This window comes from Acanthochromis polyacanthus, chromosome 9 (genome assembly GCF_021347895.1).
Source record: "Acanthochromis polyacanthus isolate Apoly-LR-REF ecotype Palm Island chromosome 9, KAUST_Apoly_ChrSc, whole genome shotgun sequence".
Classification (NCBI taxonomy): domain Eukaryota; kingdom Metazoa; phylum Chordata; class Actinopteri; family Pomacentridae; genus Acanthochromis; species Acanthochromis polyacanthus.
The window spans coordinates 5,837,710-5,864,954 of NC_067121.1; the positions used below are offsets into that span (position 1 = coordinate 5,837,710).

Here is a 27,245-nt window from a genome sequence, read left to right on the forward strand (position 1 = left end):
TCTGTTGAGAAATACTGCCACCTGCTGGTTAAGTGTAGAAGTGAATTACTGCTCTGAACTCTTCACACATTTTCTGTCCTCACATTTCTGATCAGTTGTGTTGAATGTTTCTCTTAGATGTGATAAAAACGCTGTACATCACTTGTTGTCAGCTGCAGCAGATCATTTCAGTCTAATTCATGCTAACCCAGACACAATGATTATTCTTCAATGTTTTACTTCTAAGTACTCAGTCTCTGACAAAGAATTTTTACAGTAACAAAGCTGTTGAACTGGTCTGTAAATAAACCAGAAATATTTTCTCACTTTCTGTAGAAAAACAGAAAACTTTAGAAATTTTGATCAATAATTGTAAATATGTTTAATATTTATCTAAATAACTGATTTTAGTGAACACATTTTATCTTGTTGTTTTTAACTCTGTCCATTTCTTCTCATTTATTTCCTGCTCTGACAAATGTAGTGAACACATTATACAGGATGGAGCATAAGTTTCCATACAGAGGAAAATGTATAATCTATATTTTTATGGTCAGATTCCCTAGAAGATGTTTGACGCTTTCTTTGGGGCACTTGAAGGCCATCAGGTGAAGATACGAGACATAAATCATCTCCAGGAAGGTATCAGCAACGACATGAAAGCAGAACTTCACCTGTGCTCTCCAGAGATTCACTTCAGGAGTGTTTTCATGGAGTGAACACATGAGGATGCAGCCACAGGATGCCAGCAGGTGTCACTGACCTGAAGAGGCTGAACTGAGAGATCAGAGAGGACAGAGGGAAAGTTTGATCTTTGTTTAGGATTTCTGTGCTTCATTTTGTGTTTTCTTTCATTTGTATCATTGTGTATTTTAACTATAAAGATGTTAAATTACAGAGATGTGTGTTTCTAACAGAAGTGTGGGCAGGTCTCTGAGGTGGGAGGAGCCTATAGAGGCCAGGTGAGCGATCAGTGTAGAGTGTTAGAAGGAGGAGGTCAGACTGAAGCTCTGCTGCTCAATCTGCCCTCATCCACTCAACCTTTATGTCGCCGTTTGTTTGCTGAGCTGTATTTTAGTTTGTGAAAACTAAATAAAAAGTGGAGCTCTGGAACTAAACTCCTTGCTGGTCAGCTGCTCTGATTATTTTGATGGCGTTTGGTTCATCCAGATTGTAGAGGTTTACCACCATCAAAACCCTACAGCCAACAATTATTTACAGAAAATAATAATCATGTCAACAGTAAACTTTGAACTTAGCAGCAGATGATTCAGTCTTGTTGTTTTCTGGAAACTTGTGGAGTTTCTCACAGCTTAAACACAGATTCTAACAAACCTGGCAGATAGTTTTTACCTGAACAGAGAAAGAAAAAGAAGAGAAAAAACACTGGAGTCATGATGAAACGTATTTATTGTTGATTATCAGATGAAACAGTGGAGTCTAAAACACTGAAACCTCCAGTGAAGATTCTTCAGTTGTTTTCACTTTCATCCATTTTCATCTTTCAGTGATTATCAGCTGAACAGTTTGACAGAAAAGTGAAATGTGTGAAAAATGTCCATGAATTTCATGTGATCATGTTTTCTAGGATCACAGAGCTACTTAGTGAGCAACGTTCTGCTGGAAACTGGAGGCTGACTTTTATTTCTAACATGAACAACAGCTGCAGTGGAAGAATCCAAGTGAAGGAAATGTGATCAGAGGATGTTCACTGATACTGATGTAACCCACTGAAAATAACCAAATTCAGGATTTACTCAATTTCAGTTTTTTTAGATGTAGCGGCCACTTTATGCCAGCAGGTGGCAGGTGGTAGCCCTGCAGCTAGAGAAAGGGTCAACCAGCGCTGCAGAGGAAGCAGATACTGAAACGGAGCAAAACAGACCACATGGAGTTCATCAGCAAGAGAAACGAGTAAATTGAAGGACTTTTCTGAACAACTTGTATTTCAGGAAAAGTTACAAGGAGTAACGAGTTTGAGTTTTGTCAAGGATTTAAAGGTTTTGTTTCCTATTCTCCGGTGAGTGTCGCTAATAACTTTACATGCCGTGCAAGCTAATGTAGCCTAGCTGACATACTGTTTTACAAAGAGTAACTCGTATTGGGCATGGATAAATGATACGTGCTTGTTATTTTCTGTCGTTATTGAATATTGTTTTGAAAGTTAGGGGAAGGACCTATTAAAAACCAATTGGAGTATGACTTGTGTTATGCAAATTAAAGTATGAATCGATGGAATGAAGAAAAAACGCTTGTTATGTTGCTCTGCGGGATCTACATGTCTATAGCAAGTTAAATTGAATGTGTTGAAACTTTGAACGTACTTTAAATGTATACTTTAGAACATTGAACGGTAAAAAAAATTCCAGATCTGGTGATGTTTGACATTGAGAGAGTAATTAATGTTGCCCTGCTTACGCAGGTTGGTTTTTTATTCACCCTGACAAATTGAGGGAAAGAAGCTGAGTTTATTGTGCAAATCGCCGATGGACATACCAACGGACAAAGGGCGTGCTACAGACGAACAGAGAGTACATCGCAGGTGTGAAGAGGATTGCTTTGCTGATTAGGACGACGAGGACTTCAATCTACATTCTTCTGTTCATCATACAGATAAGCACTGAATAATTGTCGCACTGCAGCAAAAGGAAAAAACACACTACCCGGGTAGATGAACTCTGGTTTTATTTTATTTAGTTTGTTATTTTGTCAGAGCTCTGATATTATTTTATTTCTTATTTCATTCTCTTTCTAAACTGAACTGATGGAGAGGTCAGGGAAAATCTGAGTTTCACAATTTAAAGGACAACATAAACTGAAAGGAAAGAACAATTGAACTCTGGGTCCTAACGAACTGAATCCTATTGGACTGAGAAAGGTTTTGCTTCTTTTTGAAGTGTGGGGTATCATAAAGGTACACCAGAGGTATTCATTGTATAATGCTAAGTGTTCCTGTTAAATAAAGGCCGGCTATATGTTCTAAAAAATTTGGGTAAGTGGTTAAATGCTTTTCCTCTACACCTCATTGAAAAGTGCCGAGGTTAAGAGATTGTGGCGCTTCCTACTGTGTACACAAACAAAGAGAAAAGTGCTACACTAATCTGATGGCTTTGATTGATGACGGAGACTCAGAGCTCAATCTGACAGATTTACCTGCCACAACTTTTTAGTGGTTCAAACGCTTTGAATCATCAAACTCTGATTCTGGTTAAATATCACCACAGCAACGACACAATCAGATAGAATTCAGTACAAATCAATAAGTTTCATATCAGAAAATATCAGCAGTAATGTAAATGTTATCAAAACAAAAATCAATTAACTGAAACGGATTTTATTTCTTTTTTTCCAATAGAGAAAAGAGTTTTATTTAATTGTAGCACATAATTGAGTCGCTATATTACATTAAATATTAAAGCCTAAATCAGCAGAAATGTATATGTATGTATTGTAGAGATATTAAAATGTACAACTGAAGTGATTTATTTTTTTAAATCTATCAAATAAGGCTGTAACTGGCTGGACGTTACTTTCTATCATCATCTGACTCTGGTTCTACGTCTACGTTGGGTTTTGTTCTGTTCTGAGGATGTGGCTGCAGATTCTGGACACGGCAGGAATTTCTCTCCTTTCTCTACTTTAACCATTAATTTTGCTTTTTGTTTCATGGTCATCAGGGAGTCAACTCGTTCTTTCCAGCCCGGTTTGCCCTCAGATTTCTCTCCTTCAATCAGCAGGTCAATGTAGTCTGGAGTGGAGAGAGGATTGGGCTTCAGTGAAATCTCTTTAAGTCTGTTCAGACATTTGGAGGATTTCTGAATCAGTTTCACCTCCTCAGTCTGCAGACGATCATATTCAGCCTTCAGGCCATCAATCACTTCCTGAACTGTCATCTTCTGCCCTTTGGCTTTCAGAAACTTCTCTTTCAGGACTTTCATTGTTTTTTTTTCTGTAACCTGCTTGTACTCCCACCTGTACTTCTGATTAAAGTGAACACTCCAGATACATTTCTTTGGGCACTGAGTACAGGATCCATTTCTCATTGCAGCACAACCTGCTTTATCTGCATCATTTGGTATCGGACAAGGATAGTGACAGGTGACATCACACACCTGACAGTTGGTGATGAAGTTTCCAGTACCAGAAATGTCATGTTGATAAGGCTTTGTGACAGTTACTTCAAACTCAAAGTTCTCATTTCTTTTCATCTCTGCTTCATGATCTTTGAGTTGTTTTGTTGTCTCTTTTATTTCTTCCATCTTGACTAACCCAAGTTTAATCTGCTTTTGCAAATTTTCAATTAAAATCTCAATCTGTTGTCTCTCTCTGAGGACCTCCTTTGTCAGAATCAAGCTTTTGGGTTCCATGACATTCAGAGCAGCAAAGAAGTTTTTCATGCTTTTTGTTCCCATGTTCCAAAACATCTGATCAAAGCCTCCATCTTCATCATCATCATCATCAGATTTGTTGTCTGTAAACAACGCTGAATTATTGAATTTGAAGTGAACTGGCAGCCCGTCATCTGTTTTAGGACATGGGACACCTGAAGCTTTGATGGCCTCTAGAACTGGAGGCTGCTGGCCGTCTGCAAATGTCACCAGAATCTGGATGTTTTCTGCCACATCTTTGCCAAACATTAAGAGAACTGAATCAAACACATGTTTCTGTGTTGGTGTGAGTCGTGCTAAAGCAGACTGAACTACAAAACACAAAGCATCAACATCTGTGACACCACGATGATCAGAGAAGAGATTACATAGCTGCTCTGTGATCAGTTTGTCTCTTTCTATACCTCTTGTATTTCCAAATCCTGGAGTGTCAATGATGGTCAGTGAGTGATTTATTTGAAATCCCTCCTGGTGGTTGATTTTGTACACGGTGACTTCAGACGTCTGGCTGTGACTTTGTGATCTCCACTGATCCTCATGGACTAACTTAAACCGATATGAGTCCTCCCATTGGACACCCAGGATGTAGTTGATCATTCCGTTGATCAGAGTCGACTTTCCAGCACCAGTTGCTCCAAGAAGAATTATTGTACGATTCCTCTTTATACTTTCTTTTCCAAAGGTAAATGACCTGCACCCAGATATGTTCATACGTTCTTCTCTTAGTGCCAGTTTGTAAACTGAGGGTGAATCAGAGTTCCTCCTTATGCATTTATGTTTCAGATTTGGTGGAACAGACCTTGTTGTAGAGACGTTAACAGTGATGCTTTCTCTGCTTTTTCCATCCACACCACAGTCACATCTGACCCTGACTGCATATCCTGTCTCTGACTGAAGCCCTGAAATGATCGCCTCTTCAGCCGTTGTCTTCATTTGTTTCCACTGCAAATCTTCTTGTTTCACCTTATTGTCTGTTTGTGCAAACTCCAAGATGTAGCTCAATATCTGGACGTCCTGTCCGAGCTCAGCAGGTTTCTTCCAGCTGACTGAGATCTCACATGAGTTTGCTTCAACGTGAGGTTCTCCAGGAGGGCTGCAGGGTAAGGTTTTAATGGAGTCACTGACTTCATTGGCCGGCCCGACGCCTGCTGAGGTCACTGCTGTGCATCTGAACATGTACTCTGTGTTTGGACTCAGATCGCTCACTGTGACTTCTCCAGCTTTCAGCACTTCCTTTTGCTTCCATTCCTCCTCTCCTCTGACACAGAACTCCACAAAGTAGGAGGTGATGTTCTCTGCTCCAAATCTGGGAGGAGAAACCTTCAGATTCACACTGTTGTGGTTTATGTCTGCTGCTGTCACAGTTTCAGGCTTTGAAGGCGGCTCAAAGTTCTCACTGACAGAGAAACCGTCTTCATAAAGGTAGATGCTTGAACCTTTCTGTGTCTCATTTGTTAAACCCACCATCAGGAACTTTGTGTTCTTGTTCTCCATGTTGGCTTCTGCAAAATCACTGAAGAGTTTTGCTTTTTTCCTCATTTCATCTGCTGTTTCTTTGGAACGGTACCATTGTTCTTTCTCTATATTGTGAGTCCGTGGATCCTGAAGTTCTTCTGGTTCATTTGTTCCTTTTAAGTAGTTTGATAAAGCTGAGAGGTATGGTTCATCACTTCCCAGTGAGGTGAAGACAAAACACACAGCATGCTTTGCACTGAAAAGTTCTTCATCTAGACCAGCTTCAGATGAGATGGTCTTTGTGTTTTTCATTATTTTGGTGAAGGATTTTAGAATGGAGATTTCTCTCTCTTTACAGTCCATCCACCAGTTCAGGTTTTTGCTGTTGAAAGGTGAAGAATGTCTTTTCTTCAGGATCTCTGCCAGCTCAGCCTCTTCTTCTCCTCCTCCTCGGATTGATGGAAGTTTCTTTGCTAGGGTTTTTTGAAATTCCAGCTTGAACTCAGAGCACATCTCTTTAAAACCTTTAATCTTTTCTCCAATCTGTGGGAACTGCTGTGCAGTGGTGGATCTCAGAGCATCATTGGACCTCATTTCCAGCTCACTGAAGTCCTCCAGGACTCTCTGTGCTTCTTGAACTAATCTTATACTTATCTGACGGACCAGTTTGGCAGCAGAAGAACCTAAACTAGTCAGTGGCAACAACCAGACCTTCATTGGTACAGCCTTTTCTCCGTTGGCTCCCAGTAATGTTGGCAGGCTTTGGTAGACTTCTACTGCTTCCTGAAAGGATGTAGGAGTTTTCTGAAGGCAGAAGTCTCCAATGAATCTGCAGGAGAATTTATCAAGATTTTTTTTGTCCTTGTCTTCCATTTTCAGGGAACCATCACCATCTATAGAAAGTAAGGGGATTTTTTTGATCATCACTTTCATGTTTCCCTGAATGTCTTGATGGTTTTCTTCTTCAGACACCTCACGGTCAAACACAAAGAAGGCTTGTGCCCCATAAAGAATGGCTGTGACCACATGTGTTGCTAAACCTTGCTCAAAAACATACTGGTGCTTCATATTGCCTCTTCCAAGATGATCCATGGACAGCTCCTGCATCTTTGTGGTTGCCTTGTACTTCAGTGTTACTCTGGCCTGATTTCTAGAAGACTTACTGTCATTGAGGTAATTGGCAGATCCAGAAACTTCAACCAGTCCACCCAAGAAACTTGCCTTCAGTGATGCGTTAACATTTAGTGCTGAAGATTTGTCCTCAATTGATTCAGATGCAACTATTTCAAGGTCATTAAATGACTGTGGTCTCTCCCCAATATGTTTCTTCAGATCATCACGGTCCCACAGAGTTATTCCTGTAAAAGATAAAGAGACAAAATCAAGTTCAGCTTCCAGAAGAAAATAATGTATGTTCTATCAAAAAGATCATTGTTGTACAACGACAATTTAGAGTGAGAGTCTCTCTGAAATCTTTCTTAACATTCAAAAGAGACATTTACAGATGTTTTAGTGAACTTTCCAGAATATCTGTTATTGGTAATGTTCTTATTATTACATTTTTTTTTAAACTTTGCCCAACTTGTTTTGAAGGATAAAGAAGAGAAGAGGATGAGAGTGATGTCAGAAAATGTTTTGTGGATTAACTGTAGTATCTGGTTGTTCCACCAGGTGGAGCCTGTCACTGTTTACAGTTTTTCTCAGTCACTTTGGTACATTTCACGAATCATTCTCGACACTGGCAAAATAGTCAGTGCAATTCTCAAAATAATTCGTACAAACAGCAAAACACCATGGATTACTTGCAAAAGCCAGTTTCTTCCTCAAAATCCTGAGTTCATCTCTCTAAAGTAAATATCTGTGTCAGTGAACATGTCAGTGCATCAGAATGATCAGTCCTTGTGTCATTGTGTGGATAAAACAGTCAGATTGCTGAGTCATGTTGTCATTCTAACACTGTACTCTGGAGGGATGTTCTGATGTAAACTATGGATAAATTATTGATGACAATTATTGTAAATTGTAAGTTACATCTTAGTGTATGTGGGAGATTGATTGTGTAACCGGCGCCAGAGCTAGGGGTCTCTGGGCCAGTCCATAAGATACACCAAAGTCTGAGCCTGGTGGATCTGTGAATCAGTGAGAGCAGACGAAGAATATACGTTCTTCATGAGGACAGCGCCGTTTTATTCTGACGCTACGGGCCTCAGGAAGTTGCTCTCGGTTGACCCACAGAAGCGCTCAAGCGCCATCTACTGGATTGGCAGCGGTCATTACACCAAATAAACGGTCATCCTTTCTCACTAATTCAGTTCTTTCTACTGGAAAGGAAAATGAAAAATATTTTTAAAATGGGGGGGGGGGGGGGGGTGACTGTTTTATGTTAAAACACAGGAAACCATAACACTTTCTCTTTTATATTAAAACTTAATAAATCTGTAACTTGCATTTGTTTTGTATCAAAACATTTTTATTTTGTTTATTTGACTATATTTTCAGTCCCTTACACTTGCAAGAGACTGGACAAGATTCACATTTATGCTTTTACTGTCTGTAGTTTGTTGACAGACCACGTCATTGTGATACAGAAAGGAGAACAGAGCTGCACAGCACAAAGAAAAAACAAAACAACAGTAGAAATGTGAACATAGGACAATCTCCTGAGGGAAAACTGTACATGCAGTGCTGCAGGAATTACACTTCAGTCTTCCTACACCTCCTGATGTTCCTGTCTGTTGGACCACAAATTCTATCCACATCATGAAGATCTTCTCTTGAGTCTTTCAGTGATTTCAGAAAACTCTAACCCTTCACACATTTCCTTTTGTTAGAGAAAGTCAAGATTCACCTGGAAGTAATTTACCAATTCAGGACAGATTTAGAAAAGAAGTCTAAAGGAAACGTATAGAAATATCTTTGACATATTCTGACAACTTGTTCAACCGTTCTGCATGTAAAGACTGATGTGATGAACTAATGCCTAAATGTTGTGGGGGTGAGACTATTCAACAGAGAGCCGTTATAATACATTTAGATCAACATGACAGAAGCAGCTGATAATGTAGGAAACAGCAGAGAATTGTACAGAATCATTTCATGGATGAACCAAAGCATTTATAACTTGTTCAGAGAAATGAGAAACTGATTTTTGATGTGAACAAGTGACAGAAAGATGTGAAGATTGAAGAAGTAGTTTGAGAATTTAAGCTCTGATCTGAGAAATGAAGCAAAGAGAAAAACTGTAATAAGCCCCAGCCAGAGCTCAAACTGGGATCAACCTGGATTTTGTTCTTCTATCCCAGTGACACATGGAACAGAGATGACTTCACATTAATTCACTAAAACACCAAAATCAGGACAGAACGAATGTTTGCTCTGTGTTACTAATCAATTGAATTTTCATTGATGATGCTTCGATGATTGAGAAAAAACTTTTCAAACTTAGATCCTGATGTAAAACATGCTCTCCTTTTACAACACTGACAGTAGACATAAACCAGGGATCAGGCTTTGTGTCGATACGATCATTTAAAAAATGTCTTGATTGGCTCCAATATCTTTCTTTCAAATTGAATTGGGAGATTCCTGGTTGACAACAAAAGAAAGAATGATGGAGCTTGTTCCTGTTGTGAGTGAACATAAATTAGATATTTACCAAGAACAAAACATTTAGTTTTTAAAATGAGGAGTGATTTGGAAAACACTGTTTAATGTTTACAGTTTACTCCCATCTGATGCAGTTGTATAGACCCATTTACTGTAGGTAAATAAAGAGGGCTGTGTACGCACCCTGGCAACGGAAGTATGGCGGCTGGCAGTGGCTTGTCAAGCCATGCAGGTACATTATCAGTAAAAGATGGCGAAAAATACTTTAAAAAGATCACTTTAACAAACGGCTCCCACATCCCTGTACACTTACCAAATGGGACTATGATGTTAGTAAGTGGCCCAATATTCAGTGGCCTGATATTTATTTGTATTTAGTTGAAAAACCTAGAGTTTACACTAGAGAGAAGCTGCGAGCATACAGATCTATAGAGGCCTATGATTATGCAATTTGTGGACAGGTACAGGTGAGATACAAGGACACTGACTAAGAGTTTTGTGTTATGTCTGAAATCCTACCCAGCCAAAGGCAAGGGCAGAAGACTATGATGTATGAGGCATGGATGATCATCAACAAAGTGGAGAACTACATACACACAGCAAACTGCACCTGTATGGCGGCGACTCCAGTCGCTTTATTATTTATGTCCCCCTGTCACAACAGTCAACAGGGCTTTTATTAGTGGATCTAATCGTGTGGGAACCGACAGCTCGTCAGTTTATTTTGCACTGATTTCACTTTATTTGCGACATCAGAGCACACGCGTGCATTGTTGATGGTATCCTCCATCCAATCCGCTGGCTTGATAGCCTGGAGCCACAGCCGCCTTCGGTTGCTCTGAAACAGCTGAGAGCCCATCGGCATGCGGTAGAACTTATGTCCCTCTTGAGTATTTCGGTTCGTACAACCAAAAACACAACAGCCTGACATTATGATGCCGACAGTTCAGCGTTAGCTTTTAGTTTTGCTGTGTGGTGTGAACAATGCCAGGTAAATGATATGAAGCGGTACTTCTGTTTCCTTGATGCGCACGCAGCTTGTTGATGACGTAGGCTCTGATGGGGTCTATTGTTTTATGCTAAAATCTTAATCACAGGAAAATGTTGCTGCATTTAATGGTTGAATTTTTATGACTGTTTATTTTTGAATAATCTTTTGCTAAATTACTGGCACACAATTATTTAGAATTTTTGTCATAATAAAAAATATTTATAGTCTCCATCAAAAAGGTGTGTTCAGAGGTGCAGCATCATTTAAATGTCAGATGATTAAAAATGTAATTATTTCTCAGTAACTGTAGTATTTATTTATTTACATATAAACTGTGGATACACAGTTGTTCTGTGGTTAGAACTGTCACCTTGCAGCTAAAAGATCTCTGGTTCCTGGTCTGGGATCTTTCTGCATAGTTTCCATGTTCTCCTTGTGCATACGTGGGTTTTTTTCTGGGTTCTTCAGCTTCCTCCAACAGTCCAAAAACATACTGAGGTAACTGGTGATTCTAAACTGTCTGTAGGTGTGAATGTGATTGTTTGTCTCTATAAGTATCCCAGTAATAGACTGTTACCTGTCCAGGTGTTTCCTGCCTTCACACTAAGTCAGCTGGGATAGACTCCTGCTGCCCGAATGAGGATTAAGTGGTGTATAGATAATGGATGGATGGACATGGAAGCTGACAAGGAGACTATTTCCTCTTACGAACAATCAAGTCCCTGATAAAGTAGTTTCTCACTTCAACAGAAGAAAACACAACTGTGATCAATGACACAAGTTTTTAGAAAAGATTGAAACTGCAGAAACAAACACCAGATATGAGTTTCTTTCATGGGGTGGCTGAGCTTAGCCATAGAGATAGGATGAGGAGCTCAGACATCCAGAGGGAGCTCAGAATACAGTCACTGCTCCTTTATGTCATGAAGAGACAGCTGAGGAGGCTCCAGCATGATGATGATGATGATGGAGATGAAGATGAAGACACCTCCTGGGTCCATTGGAGACTTTCCAGGCATGTCCCACTGGGAGGAAACCCTGAGGTAGACCCAGAGTTCACTGGAGGGATTACATATGTCATCAGGCCTAAGAACACCTGGAGATCCTTCAAGGAGGAACTGCAAAATGTTGAAGGTAAGAAGGACGTCTGGAATGACCTACTTCTACTGCTGCCACCACGATCCAACCAGAGATAAGGAGAAGAGAACTGATGGTTGATGGCTGCTGGTTATTGGTTGATTCAGGCACTGGAGAGGAGTCGACCAACTAAGGAGCAAATCTGGCATTGGACGACTCAGGACAAGATGAGACATGAACCAGGATGCAGGGCAGAGGGACTGAGATGTACAACATTGGTGACATGACACCAGACAGTGGCCATAACACCAACATTTCTGTGTTTAGTTACCAGACAGCAGAAACACCAGACAGTCCTTCTCTCTGACCAAACAATGCAGTCTGACAATGTTTATTATCATTGTGTTTTAATAAACATTTTACATGAGTGGAGTTCCTAATAATGTGTTAAATTCTCTCCAGTTTTGTTCCAGGAGTCTCATGCTGCTGTTGAGGGTAACCCTATATATTACAGCCTACCTGCTTCCTCCCAGCAATTAAATGTACAGTTGAAGAAAATGAGACTATGAGGACAAACAGAGTAAAGACTGTGAAGTCTGAGAGAGATTCTGCTCCAGAGAAACCTGAATACATCACAACTGAGCAACTTTGAGGACTTCCATGATTTGGATTTAAACTGAATCATTAAAAAATGCTGCAGAACTGATCTAAAGACAGCAGATAGAAAAAAATATATATAACTAAGTAATGAAAGTTTGATCCATCAATGATGTTTCCATGTGGATTCTTACCAGGGATCAGTGAGTCTTTACGGCAGTCGTACAGCATCCCGAGGCTGAAGGGTCGGCCGAGTGCCGCCACCTCCATCGTCCCTCCAGATTCACAGTCCATCACTCAGTCTGAAGTGGAGACAGAAAACAGCGGCTTAGTTCACTTCTGAACTCTTCTGCTGTCCAACCTGTTGCTCTGTTTTGTTGTTGGTCTGTAACCTGAATAGTTTCAGACTACAGTCATTCTCCAGCTGTCCTGCTACAACTTCACTGTTGAGCTTCAGAGTCGTGTCCAGATGCAGGAGGCAGCTGTGCTGAGAGAAAAAGCTCTAAAAAGCCTCAATAAGATGTTACTCTGTGACCTGTGGATGTGTGTGATTGTTTCTCTGTGAATGAGAAGGATCAGTTCCTGTTGATATGTTTGGTTTCAGCACATTTCATGCAGGTTGAAGTAGTTTCTGTAGAAACAGTGAAGACCCGACAAAGGAGACTGAAAACTGGTTGAGTTTAGTCTTCAGGTGAGTTTTAACAGCAGCAGGAAAATGATTCTGTTGACACCAAGAAACTTCAATACATCTGTGGCAAATATGGTTTTTAGTAGAGACACATTTTATGAGTCCTGACTGTCCATACCGTATCTTCCTGTTTCTGATTTAACCAGGTAAGTCCCTCTGAGGTTAGGAAGCTCTTTTCTAAAGGAGGTCTGTCCAGGACAGCAGCAGCACAAGATCTACACAGAAAAAGTAGAAGCTCAGCGACGTTTGATGAAGTTAGCATCAGATAGGAATAAAATACAGATTCTGTCACCATCATAAACTAGAATGAAGTCATCTGACTGGTTGTTAAACTCCTCATCTGTCTTTAAAGTGTGTTGACGTTCCAGTAGAAAAACTAAAGTCTTTCTCTGCACTAACTGCAGCTGCAGCGCTAACGTTGCTACCAGAACACGAGTCGCTGCGTTTCAGAAGCTCAAACTGTGTTTCTGTGACAAACCTGGTAGCTGCATCTTTGTGGACTGAAATTAGTGTCAATAAAATCTGAACTCGTAAAAATAAATCAGCATTAGAAAATACAGACGGTGAAATTCTAGTTTGAGTTTCTGTAGAAAAGATTTGTTTTGGTAAAAAACAGTAAATGTAGAAACGGACCTCTTTTATCTAAAACTCAGCAAAGTTCTCAGTGTGTGATGCTGAAGTTTCTTCATTTCATGAACTCAACCTTTATTTAAACTCAGAACACAATGAAGTACGGAGGCCTCATTTACTGTGTAGTCAAAGAGAATAAAAGACGTCGGGACACAAACAAGAAACTTGGATCACAATAACAACAAAAATATTAAAGAGTGAAGTTTGTAAAACAGTGAAACCATAAATCTGAGTATTTCAAAAATAATAAATAAATAAACTAATACAAGGACAGATGATATAAAATCAAAACCTGAATCACCCTGAGAGTAAAATGAGTCCAGCTTTAATGGTTCTGCAGGTTGCTGGTTCACAGAAACTTCAACTGGATTTTCCAGAGTTCAGTGAAAGCAGCACCTGCAGAGTGATTCAGTCACAACGTGTTTGAAAAGAGCCGCATTAAAAGACAGAAATGATGTTATAGAAGCAGATTAAACACAGTAAAGACCTGATCAATCAATGAAACCCAGTCATCAGTTACACAATAATTCACTAATTAAGTTCTGTCAAACTGTAAAAATATATTAATAACCTGTCAAGTCCAGCTGCCAGTTTTTAACTCTCTACTGTTCCAGTGTACGTGAGTAAATGTACTTAGTTACTTTCCACTACAGCTCACAATGAAAGAACCAAGTGAAGGTAAATTGCTGCACAATGACTGCATTTAATTATCATTATTATTGAGTCTTTTTATTCTCTGATACTTTCTCCTTCTGTTCCTCTACATCTCAGAGGGAAATATCGTTTTTTTGACTTCATTTATCTGACGGCTTTTTAAAGATGCACATTTGTCAACAGTGTGGATCAACAAGCTTTTATAATAAAACACACAGCTGCTTATTAAACCTTCCAACCTTTGAATCTTCTTCCAAACAGCAGTAGTGATGTTATAGAAGCAGATTAAACACAGTAAAGACCTGATCAATCAATGAAACCCAGATTCTGACTACAGACAGGAAGAACCACGACCTCAGCACAGCTCACAGTGATGATTGTTAGAATTATCAGCAGAAATAAATCTTTCTGCAGATGATAAACTGAGTCCAAACTTCATCTGATACGTGTCAGTAGAAACGTCTCAATAATCCACACTGATGGAAAAGTTTCCTTCACTCAGCATTTTATGGTTTATGAGGGTTTAATAAGTAACAAGTATGAATTCTGTCTTTTTTCACAAATCAATTTTTTTCTGCTCGTCCACAAACTGAAGTTCCTCCTTCAGACCATCAACAACAGCTACAAACTACAAACTCTGGTGTTTTCTGTCCACTTTACTTCATAAGTTCAGGATCATACTGAGTCTTATTTGAGCCAAACGTCTGCACGCTCACAGTTTATCAGCAAATACATTTTATTGTTCATCAGCCTGAACAGAGCAGCGTTTCTGGAGAATCAAAGTAAAGCTTTTACACCATTTTTCCGTCAGTTTTTAAGTTTCGGTGCAACACAACAGATTGTGTAGCTCCGTTTGTGGTAGAAAGTTCTGTTGTTGTACATTTACAGGAGAACTTGTAGCTGGAGGCTGAAGTCCTCAGTTTTAATGAGACACAACTGAATAAAAGCAGCATCCTGTCAGTGGAAGTTCTTTTCCTTCCACCACTTCACTGTGGTCTTCATCAGCTTGTTCTTTACCTTCACCGTCATGTTTATTTCAGGGTAAGAACACAGATCAGAGGAGTGGAGGTGATAAATCTGATGCAGACGTTTTTACTGTCTGTTGTCTGATTTTATTCTTGTTTTCATGATTTAAACACTTTAAAGTGTTTTTTTCTGATGCACATGATTCATCCTCTAGTCAGCCTCACTCATTCTTGTTGGACGTCTTTTAACTTCCTGCAGATCATGGAGGAGACTAATAACTACATTTACCTGCTGCTGCCTGACAGTCAGCATTAATGCAAACTGAGCTTCATGACAAATATTTAATTCATCTGACATTCAAAACCCAAGTATAAAAGTTTGTTTGTGGACTTACAGTAGGAAGGTGTTGATCCTCTGAAGAACATCTGAGGTTTCTGTCTTTATTTCCTCTCTCAGGAACAAACAGAACAACGAGGCTGATTTCTCAGAAATGGTGTGACCTACATGTTTCCGTTTCAGATGACATGCTGTGTTAATATGACAGCCTTCAAGCATTGAGTCACGTTTTACTGCCACCGGTGTAAAAAAATTCTGTAAGGAATACTTTCCCATACTTCCAAATTACAAAAGTTGTTTCCAGGGTAAAAATTGTCTACTTTCTGATGGAAGCATCATATTTTATCTCAGTTGTATGCTTACATCATTTTTGTGGCCATTTATGGCAAAAAACAGGCAAAAAATTATGATTTTCGGTGACAAAAATTTTTGTACTTTGATATGGAAGCAGTAAATCCTGTGTTAATGCTTCTTTGATGAGGTATTTTAAGGTCCCTTTCCCTTGTTCATGTTGTGTGCTTTAATTTGGAACCCAGTTTTAAGGCTTGCAGGTATTCCAAGGTGTTTTTCAGTACCTGTGTTTACAGAGGGTGCAGTGACAAAATCGCTTGCTATATTTCAAGTTTAAGGTAAGAAGTTACCATATATTTCATATTATTGGAAGGACTATAACAGTTATATGCAAGTGTTATATCCCATTTGATTCTCTGGGACCTGGCAAAAATGATGATGTGCAGCAAACAAATATTTTATTAAGTCAGCTAAGAGCACACAAGCAAAATGCTAACCCACCCTGTTGAAATTCTTGATTTGTAAAAAAAATTATTGATCCTGGTGAAAAAAAACTAACACTTGGGCAATTTTGACCATACAGCTTCAAAAATCAATCCCAGTATACTTTAAAATGTTGTGCAGATGGTGATTACATTATTTTGTTGATTTTGATGCTCAGAAACAAGTGTTAGTTTTTTAAACATGGAATTTTACATCTTTTTTAAAAATTTCTGCCTGGCAAATTTTGGGGTATTAAGGTGGTTTGTATTCTTTTTGTTACTTTCTCACTGCCTGACTCTACTAAATATAGTTAAGAAATCTTTGTTAAAGGGGAACTTCGGGTTTTTTCAACCTGGGGTCTGTTTTCATGTCATTTCATACATGTGAGTGATGGAGAAATGAATTTTCGACATAGCTCCAGTAAGTACCAATACCACTTCACAGATCCCTCTTCAGGGGAAAAGCTGATGAACTAGTGGTCAAGTAGTATGGGGAAGAGCAGTACAGCAGGAAGACAGTTAATCAAATAGATTATCTATCTGAAAATAGAACAGATGCTGCTCGGGCAGCAAAATCACATAAAATGCTCATGCTATACCAGGAGGCACTGGCAGATCTGAGAAGTGACTGATGATTAGTAAATATACATGACCTTTGTATGGACTCTTTAAGATGTTCAGTCAGTAAATGGTATAGTTAAAGCAAGGTTTTCCATGTATTCACAACACAGTACTTATAAATGTCAGGAATATGAATGCTCATGTTGTTGTCAATTTCCGCCTGAAGTGTCTGAGAAAAAATGGCTGCAGCTCAAAAGTGGTTAGAGATTTTGCATTTCTGATTTCAAATCAGAATTCCTGAGAAAATTTTACAATAGAAAATTTATGTTTTAAATTTCCAACGGAAAGTCGAAAAAATGGCCATTTTGGCAGTGAAATGTGACTCAAAGCTTGAACCCTGTCATGTGACTCCAACCGTACAGCCTGAGAGGTTCTCATGAGAAAAAAAAACAACTAATCCTTCAAACGTGAATAATGAACTTTGCATCTAATTTCATTTTAGACTGAAACTATGTAAGTGTCTTGTACATGTTTATTTCATTATCTGTGATCTGTCCACTGTCAGGGCCTCCTCCTCACCCCCTGTCCCGCCTGGCATCCAAATCCCCTTTTCCTACCTTTCTCTCTCCCTGTCCTCTCTCCCCAGCTCTGCACCGGGTGGAGCACAGCCTCACGGCTGCCTCCACTCTGTAATTTGCTCTCCCCAGAATCCGGGCAGCTGTGGCTCATTCATTGATTACTCCTCCTCACAATAAAAGACCGGCTCATCCTCCCAGACTCTGCCAGATTGGAAACTTGACTGCATAGTCAGTTTCCCTCTCGCTGTGCTTATTCTGTCTGTGTTTCAGAAGCCTAGTCTAACGTTGTTTCTCCTCTCCCTTTGCCTAGTGATCCAGCTGCCCGGAACCCCTCCTGTCCTGTCTGCCTCCCTCAAACCCAGCTCAGATTCCCCCCTTGGACCCCGCCGGCACCGTGTTTCCCCCCGGATCCCCTCCTCGGCTCCACTCCGGCGTCCCTGGACCATCTGCCGTCTCCCGGCTCCACCTGCCGCACTCCCGGATTGCCAGCGCTCGGCTTCCTCCCATCTCCGGCTTCCTCCCATCTCCGGACCCACACCACCTCTTCCCCCCGGACACTCCTGGCTCCCCGCATCGCCCACACACCCCTCCCCACAATAAAACACTTCCACTATCCATTCCTGCCTCAGTAGTGTGGTTCTCTGCTCGAGTTCAGATTCTAAATCTGTGACAGTCCACAGGTCAGAGCTCTGAAAGTGTAGCTGAGGGATGTTCATAGATGTTGGAATCTTTACTTTGAAGAGTTACTAGTTGGATTTTTATGTTTAAGAATTCACTTTAAATGAAGTTCTAAAGGTTTCTGGCCTCTGACCTCTCCTGGACAGTGAAGCTCATCTCCACCCCTTGGGAGGAACACATCTATGATTGTTAGAAGCTGATCTGAATTTGGCTCCAAAACTTTCTGTGTAAAGTCACTGGAATGGAAATGGGAGCTGGAGCTCAGAGAAAACAAGGTTTCTGAAATGGGCTCTTTCATGAAAACTTCAACTAAAACAAAGGCTTTATGGGAGCACAGAGAGCAGGAGAGAAGCTAACAGCTGGAAACAGCAGCAGAGTTTAGGTTGAAGTGAAGCTCAACAGGTGACAGGAAAATACAGAAACACACTCAGTCACTGTTTACTGGTTTAAAGTAAAGATTCCAACATCTATGAACGTCCCTCTGTTACACTTTCAGAGCTCTGATCTGTGGACAGATCACAGATCATGTTGGACACAACTCTAGGAACTGTCTTACTGCTGTGGGGAAATTACAAACAAAATGAATCAGTGGATGCAGAGCTGAACACAGATTATAATTTTAATAACACTGGATGTAAATTCAACACTATTTTTTCTGTAAGTGTTTTAATCATGAAAACAAGAATAAAATCAGACAACAGACAGTAAAAATGTTTGCATCAGATTTATCACCTCCAGCCCTCTTATCTGTGTTCTCACCCTGAAATAAACATGTACAAAGACAAGACACTTACATAGTTTCAGTCTAAAATGAAATTAGATGCAAAGTTCATTATTCACGTTTGAAGGATTAAAGGTTTTTTTCTCATGAGAACCTCTTAGGCTGTACGGTTGGAGTCATACTAACACAGTCCATCATCTCCAGAATACGTATCTTTGCTTGGAAAGCTGAATGTTTTATTTACTTACAGTCAGTGTGTTGGACAGTCAAACTGCTGATGGAGTTGAAGTGCAGAAGGAGTCTGTGATACACCAGCAACAACGTTCACCTCCCTGTTAGAAAGAACATTTATTTCACTGCAGCACTCATAAAAATCACTGCCTGCTATTGTTAGGATTTATTATTTTTGTCAAGACACTGCTAGCATAACACTGAATTTATCATCATGTATATAAATAGTAGAACACTGATGCTAAAACACTTTATTGTGGAACCAAATTATTAACTGTGATGACCTGAACAGAGACAAAGCATCAGACTCTGAGGGTCCTAAACAGGTCAAGCTGGAATAACACAGTGTTCTTGCGTTACCTCACAGTATACTCCTATTTCCTTGCAAGGTAACAACTAACTTCACTGCTCTTGGTTTTCCAAAGTGATTTAAGGCTGGTGATCACAACAATCCTCCCTATCAGATACCAGCAGTAACTGCATCCATCACAGCAAACAAAGGAGGAGAACTGACAGAGCAGGAAGTGTTAGAAAGGAGGGTTCTGTTCATGAGGTGCAGCTCTTGGAGATCAGATGAATCGTTGGTCAACAGATATGGACATTTCTGTTCACCAACCAAAGGAGACTAACTCTAAACCACCCCCACCTTGTAGCCGGTCACATTATAGAACAAAATGTGTTCATATCAGACTTTTTCCTTTTCTGGGAGGCTGTTCCAAACACAAAAAGTCCTTGATCGAGATTTATTGAGACACTGATATGAGAAAATAAACAGCTGAACTGTAGAGAAGTAGTTTGTCTTCCATCTCAAATAAACAAACACACGATTTCACAGTAACAGTCCACAAAAACTCAAGTTTGTTACAAGTCACTGTTTTCTTCAGAGTTTCCAGTAAAAGTCACAATAAATGGACCTAAATGAGACTTTACATTAGCACCCATGATGAGAGACAAAATGTCAGAAAAACAGACTTCAGATAAACTAAGACAGCATCATTAAACTGATCTGAGTTCAGCTACAAACAAGAATTTACAAAGAAACGACAGAGTGCAGCTTTGTGCTCAAAATGCGACTATGACGCTTAAAAACACTGAAACAACATTTAAACACGATGAGGAGACAGAAACTTACCGCTCAGTTTGCCTCTGATCAGATATGAAGGGATTTTAGATGAACAATGCACATATAAAGAGACACACCCATACCACAGGAAGCTCTTACAACCAGACAGGAAAAGTACAGACAAAAACACCCGTTTCAAGAAAGAGCAACCAGTTCTCAGAAATGCCGTAATCTTGAAAGTGAATGTGGTTGCCACATGGCTCTATGAGTTATGACAGTTTTTATCAGCTGCTTTGGTACATTTCTCAAATCATCCTCGGCATTTGCTAAACAAAAAGGGCATTTTTCAGATCAATTCGTACAAACAGCAAAACACCACAGATTACCTTCTAAAGCCAGTCTGTTGCTCAAAATCCTTCGTTCATCTCTCTAAAGTAAATATCTGTGTCAATGAACATGTCAGTGCATCAGAATGATCAGTCCTTGTGTCATTGTGTGGATAAAACAGTCAGATTGCTGAGTCATGTTGTCATTCTAACAGTGTTCTCTGGAGGGATGTTCTGATGTAAACTATGGATAAAGTTTTGATGACAGTTATTGTAAATTGTAAGTTCCATCTTAGTGTATGTGGGAGATTGATTGTAAGAGACTGGACAAGATTCACATTTACTCTTTTACTGTTTGTGTTGTAGTTTGTTGACAGACCACGTCATTGTGATACAGAAAGGAGAACAGAGCTGCACAGCACAAAGAAAAAACAAAACAACAGTAGAAATGTGAACATAGGACAATCTCCTGAGGGAAAACTGTACATGCAGTGCTGCAGGAATTACAGTTCAGTCTTCCTACACCTCCTGATGTTCCTGTCTGTTGGACCACAAATTCTCATCCTCATCATGAATATCTTCTCTTGTGTTGAGAAAAACCCAAATGGTAGAGGGTGGAGAGAGACCCGGTAAATCCCCCTAGGACCAACTAAATTAATAATTGATCTTCAAGGATCACTGGACTCCCTCTCCTCCTCAGCTCTCCGTAGGGTGACCACCTACCAGTAAGCCCAAGGGGGGACAAGGGGTATGTTTCTGAGGGACAATGTGGGACACCCTTCGGCGCGACAGTGACCTCACTTTGCAGACAGACTCACTAATAGTAGTGAAGCCATTTCTATCACATACCTCTTTACATATATTAATAACGTATTATTCCCCTAAACATTTGTAATTGCTAATGTATGGTCATGAATAGGGCTGCTCAGTGCAGTAGTGGTTAGCACTTTCGCCTTGCAGCAAGAAGATCCCTGGTTCAAATCCTGGCCTGGGTCTGGGATCTTTCTGCATGGAGTTTGCATGTTCTCTCTGTGCATGTGTGGGTTTTCTCCGGGTACTCCGGCTTCCTCCCACAGTCCAAAAACATGCTGAGGTTAATTGGTTACTCTAAATTGTCCGTAGGTGTGAATGTGAGTGTGATTGTGTGTCTGTATATGTAGCCCTGTGACAGACTGGTGACCTGTCCAGGGTGTCCCCTGCCTTCACCTGAGTCAGCTGGGATAGACTCCAGCACCCCCCATGACCCTAATGAGGATAAAGCGGTGTATAGAGAATGGATGGATGGATGGTCATGAATAGGCAACCATTGTGTACCATGTGTATTTTTTCTAAATAAAGATTCATAATATTCTTTAAAACAAATCAGTGAATTGACAGATGCACTTTCACTGAATATTTATTCAAAGTGAATACACTTACATACATACATTTTTCTTGAACTGGTATTTTTTGTTTGAGGCGTGCAGCATTGAGGAGGGCCTTTTCTTTCACTACATAAGTGTAGAAGTCCTTGCAGCTCAATGAAAAGTTGCTCTTCACCTGGATTTCAGACTTGATCAGGTCCACCGAACATCTGTTTCTTGTGTCCGTCCAGCATCCTGTCATCAGTGAAAAGACCCTTTCCACTGAAGCATTGGTGATGGGAACACTTAGGATGAATGAAGCAACTGCTGTTAGGTTTGGTGTGTGTGTGTGATTGAGTAAGGTGGCCCACTTCTCCACAACTGGAGCTCCTGACTGCAAGATGGCCTGTTGCTGTGGCAGAATGACACAGAACTCATCATACAGCGCATCCATGTCCAACTTCTTGGTCAGCTGCAGGGCCTCAACAGATTCACAGAGATGGGAGAAGTTAAATGGGCTCTTCTGTAGTGCCAGGTTAGCCACTTTCTTTTGGTAGTTCGAGTCTGAGAAGTCATAGCGCTGCTCCAGGTGAGAGAGGACTGGTAGAAGTTGGATATGTCCTCTCTGATTACAGCTGCCTGTCTGTCTGGAAACTGCTGGAGGAGTACAGTTGTCTGGGCCCCAAAGAAACTATCACTCCGTCGTTGCTGTAGCTTGATTTTCAGGGAGGACATCATGTCATAGACAGTCCCGTTTTCTTGCTCCAGCACAAGCACAGCATCATGAAAAATTTTCAGCGCATTGCTGAGGAAGGACAGGTAAAACTAAAAGAAGTAAGGAGAATCAATGATCTTGTGTGCTGACGCTGTTAGCATCATCATCATTTCTCTAATCTTTGTTTCATGTAGTAATATTAAAATGAAATAAGAAAAGTTGACAGGGTATATACAATATCTTAAAGTTAATTTTAATATCTTTTAAAGGCTTTTTCAAGACTTTCTCAATATTTTATAACACCTCACCACACTACACCTCAAGCTGTAACCATTTGGGTTTGGAGGAATAACATAGATGCTAATCTGGATATATATGAGTTAGGCTTTATAACTACTATTGGTAGTATTGCTGGTATTAATAGTAATGTGACTAGTAGTAGTAGCAGTAGTAATACACCAACTACTGCTGCTGATAATGTCACTGCTACTACAACTTGCAATGCTAGTACAAATGCTGACACTAAAACTACTACTCTAACGGCTATTTATACTACTACTACTGCTTGAACTTTTGGTATTACTGTTACTGCTGTGTGTACTTTTAGTATTACTACTACTGCTTGTACAGCTATACTACAGCTACTAATAATCGTCTGGTATTTGGTTGTCCAGCTGTTAGCTTGCGTTAGTGTTTTGCCAGCGGCTAACTGGTTAGCTCTCATAGACTCTGAACAAGATTTAACAATGAAAAAGGACCAAAAAAAATTCTTACCTATGGAAAGTTATTCCAAGTTTCCTTGTCTCCGACGTGTGCAATTAAATGCAGCGCAATGAGCCGGCATTGTTCCTTTTTTTGTTTTCGCCCCGTACACACCAATGGAAAATACTGCAATTTTGACCCGACTAGCCTTGTGTCTCCGGAGGCACGCTGCTATAAGGGGCATGTCATATCTACTCTTCATATCTATGATGCCACCTCTGCTCTGACCCCACCCACTCAGAGCGACAGTGTCGTGTCCAGCTGTTCTTTTGGCTGCCTGGGGGCTCGCTCACTCTGGGATTGTGACCGACTTTTTTTTTTTTTTTGGCATGTTGATTTTGTGGGACAAAGCTTCAATTTGCGGGACATGTGAATTGAGCCTAAAACGCTGTACGTGCACGCAGTACGCGGGACGGGTGGTCACCCGAGCTCTCCGTCTAACGGGTCCGGTTCTCCAGCCCATTGGGGTCCAACTCAGATGGATTCTGAAGAACATTTAAGCTGGTATTCGAGGAAAATTTGCCTAGCTTCTCACTGCCTTCATCCAGACGCCTGTCCTGCTTCCTCTGATAATTAATTTAACTGAGTAGCCACTTTCGAATGGTTAAATTAACTACCAGTCACGTCTGTTAACGGCAGCTTTTCCTATCACGGGTTTTGGCACTTGGTAAGTTGCTCGGTTAAAGTTTAGAAGTGAGGAATAAGAAACCTCAAGGATATGTTTGTAATAGGCCACCCACGGCCCCAAAGACCAGTAACCTTTCAGAACCTTTTTTAGATGTAATGCACACAACAACCTGACTTTCTACCACCAGAGAAAATATTCATAATTAGTGACTGTGATAGGGATAAAGTGAATTTCCAATCTGTTAACTTTAATTGCAGGAAAAATGTTTATTCTAAAATTTAGCAAGGGCGTAGCAATAGCTCTTAATCATCAGACAATTAATCAAACATCCATACTCTTTCAATGGCTTAACACGACTCATAAGTGGAACTGTGCTTTCATAAAAGAAAAGTAATAATCACCCAGATTACATAATTTGGAGGGGAGAGCAGTCGGTTTGGCCGTAGTCGGCTGCTCACCTGAAACCCGACAAGCCTTTGAGACCCGCCAGGGCCCAGGGGGAAGTGGACGGGGGTCTGGTACAGATTTAGATCTGTATGTATCCAATTTAGTTGTTTGGGTCAATAAAAACTTTGTTAATCCATTCTGGTGTTCTTCCTTTGGAAATAATAGAGTCCAGCAATGTTCCATCAGTCCGTGTTATATCCAGATCACAGTTCCGTAATCCTCAAACACTGCAGAAAAAGCAGTACTTTTGTCCATAATTCCAATAGAACAGTTATTCCGTTGCAGATCATGTTGAATTCCCCGTCCGAGTTACGTGATAAAATCCCCTTAGCTCAGGGCATTTCTACCCTGGTTTGCATCGAGCGACTACCACCCGACGACTGCCCCCTTGCGTCTCGATCAGATGTAATTTACAGTGAACTGAACCTTTTGCATATGCACTGACTTCACCCTTAATTAACATAGCAATGATCTCATACTAAATTAACTTGACCAATAGCTTCATTTCTAACCCCTCCCAACTCACACACTTCTGCCATTCACTGAACGCATGGACACCTCCACTTTTAAGGAACTGAAACTATCTGCTTTCGACTGTCCAGACAGCCCGTCTCCAACTGATCCCTCCTGTTTGAAGAACCAAAACTATCTGCCCCTGATCTCTCCTGTCTGCACCTCAGCACAGGCTCCTGATCAAGAAGTGGAGAAACAGATGTCAGCCTCTAACTGTCGCTGGCATTCCATTGTGCAATTTTTTGGACAATGTGTACAGACTTATAAAAATCCCCAATCTATTTTGAGTTTAGCAACCTTTACGGTGAACATTTGACCCTAGTTCACTTAACTCTTGACTTCTCACCTCATTACAAAGTTAAACACCTCTTATTTTAACAGTAGTCAAAACTCTTTCTAAAACATCTCAGTTTCATAGTAATCAAAACTCTTAAAACCATTTCTATTTCATAAAGCATGAATTCCCCATTTTAGTCAAATCTATCAAAAACATCAGTTTCCTATGGTAACCAAAAACATCACTTTTACAGTGAGTTGCTGTTCCAACTTGGTTACTTCTAAAAACAAAGATTCTCAAGACAACCTTTCAAAAATAATCAAACCATCACTTTTTACAGTGAGACACGCTTCTGATTTTTACACTGTTTCAATGTTAATTAATAGAAACTTGGTTATTTCAAACAGATTCATTAGGTTATGGCATAATTTGATCCTAAATCACAGGTTATAATATCACAATGTTCCCTTATTTAGCTGTTGTTCTGTCAGAGTCTCCCTCTTGTGGCTGATTCGGGGATCTCATATCTCCATGCTTCACAGTCGTGTCTTTCAGTGATTTCAGAAAACTCTAACCCTTCACACATTTCCTTTTGTTAGAGAAAGTCAAGATTCACCTGGAAGCAATTTACCAGTTCAGGACAGATTTAGAAAAAAAGTCTAAAGGAAATGTATAGAAATATCTTTGACATATTCTGACAACTTGTTCAACCGTTCTGCATGTAAAGACTGATGTGATGAACTAATGCCTAAATGTTGTGGGGGTGAGACTATTCAACAGAGACCCGTTATAATACATTTAGATCAACATGACAGAAGCAGCTGATAATGTAGGAAACAGCAGAGAATTGTACAGAATCATTGCATGGATGAACCAAAGCATTTATAACTTGTTCAGAGAAATGAGAAACTGATTTTTGATGTGAACAAGTGACACAATGATGTGAAGATTGAACAAGTAGTTTGAGAATTTAAGTTCTGATCTGAGAAATGAAGCAAAGAGAAAAACTGTAATGGGTTGAAGTGGTTAAATTCTAAATTAACTTTTATATTAAGAGTAAGTCATTTAAAAATGATCAATTATTGATCATATTGTGATAAACTTTTCATCGATATCATCCAGCTCTACGTTGTCTGTTGACATCTTGTGTGAGTGAATTTTCTGAACCATGAATCAATCCTGAAAATTAAAGAAGCTTCTGATGTAGAACAACAAACTAAGTTAACATTCAGAGTTTCTCACCAAATTCATAGAGAATCACTGGAAGCTATGAAACAGATGAAGTACATTTGTCCCTCATGAAATCACATTTTAAAGTTCTAGTTTTAAATCCATGCATCATTGTATTTATATTAGAGCTGCTGCGACACAATGATCAATGACTCCAACCAAGAAAACACATCAACACCAATATTTCTACAGGTTTTTAACTTCACTTTATTTCAACAAATGTTTTTCTTGAGTGTATAATTGTTGCTTCACAGCATGAGTTGTTTTCATCTCAGTCACTGATCAGCTGCTGTCAGCTCTACAGTTTTAGAAAACGGAGTCGACGGCTGCAGCAGAGTCCAACTCAGTTCACAATAAAAGTTTGTGGATTTCAAAGTGTGAGAGCACATCAGTTATCAGAGAACAAACAGGTGATTGTTCACTGTAAAAGAAGCACTTTACATCTTTGAGCTTCTCTTCTGCACTCTGTGTTTACTGATTTAAATACAGCAGAATTCACAGTCATTCTTAAAGCGTTCACATCTTTTAGTTTCTGCTGTCAGACAACAAAACTAATGTGACATAGTGTCTGATCTGCAGCCCACTAAGAATACGTTAACCAGCAGTCACTGCTGAAGTTTAGAAGCACAATGAAAGCTAAAAAAACTCTCCATCCACATGAGTTAAAGACGCTGACAATTCACTGATATTGTTGTAAAGTCTAAGGCTGTGTCCGAAATCGCATACTAACGTACTACATACTACATTCTCAATGAGTATATACTGTATACTACGTACTATAAGTATGATTAGAATGCCGACCGTTCACACTGTAGTATACTACTCTGTTTCCCATAATGCATTTCAAACCTCTGACGACAAAAACCGGAAGTACGGCTTTCAAATATCTCGGCTGAATAGACCTTTTCGCAATGACGTCAGAGTCTGGGACACGTGACCATACCTTCCTTAGCAACGCACGCCGCCATTTTAAGAGGGGGCAACAAAGTCATTAGCAACCGCCATTTGACCGCCGAAACCGCGCAGTTTTGA

General features: G+C 40.0%; 2 protein-coding genes across 4 annotated transcripts in view; both read right to left on the minus strand.

Moving 5' to 3' along the window:
- The window catches only part of LOC127535495 (cytolytic toxin-alpha-like), a 96,593-nt gene that overhangs the window by 53,599 nt on the left and 15,749 nt on the right, over positions 1-27,245 (minus strand). The gene's annotated exons all lie outside the window — the stretch shown is intronic.
- LOC127535328 (uncharacterized) lies at positions 1,372-20,071 on the minus strand. 3 transcript variants are annotated; one of them, XM_051952992.1, is made up of 5 exons: positions 20,042-20,071; positions 18,927-19,010; positions 12,900-15,482; positions 12,288-12,395; positions 1,372-7,180 (listed from the first exon to the last, which is right to left on the minus strand). In XM_051952992.1, the coding sequence occupies exons 4-5, from the start codon at positions 12,385-12,387 to the stop codon at positions 3,519-3,521; spliced, it is 3,762 nt and encodes a 1,253-aa protein (XP_051808952.1). In that variant the 5' UTR covers positions 12,388-12,395; positions 12,900-15,482; positions 18,927-19,010; positions 20,042-20,071; the 3' UTR covers positions 1,372-3,518. The 3 variants fall into 3 exon arrangements, with proteins under 3 accessions (XP_051808952.1, XP_051808951.1, XP_051808950.1); XM_051952991.1 differs by having other exon boundaries at positions 12,900-15,531; positions 20,042-20,070; XM_051952990.1 differs by lacking the exon at positions 12,900-15,482.

What these genes read in the sequence shown, in the direction of transcription:
- LOC127535328 (XM_051952990.1), bottom strand. Translation starts at nt 12,387, where the DNA reads ATGGACTGTGAATCTGGAGGGACGATGGAGGTGGCGGCACTCGGCCGA. An exon ending in TAAAGACTCACTGATCCCTG is followed by an intron (nt 7,181 to 12,287) that starts GTAAGAATCCAC and finishes TATCTTTTACAG; the next exon opens with GAATAACTCTGTGGGACCGT.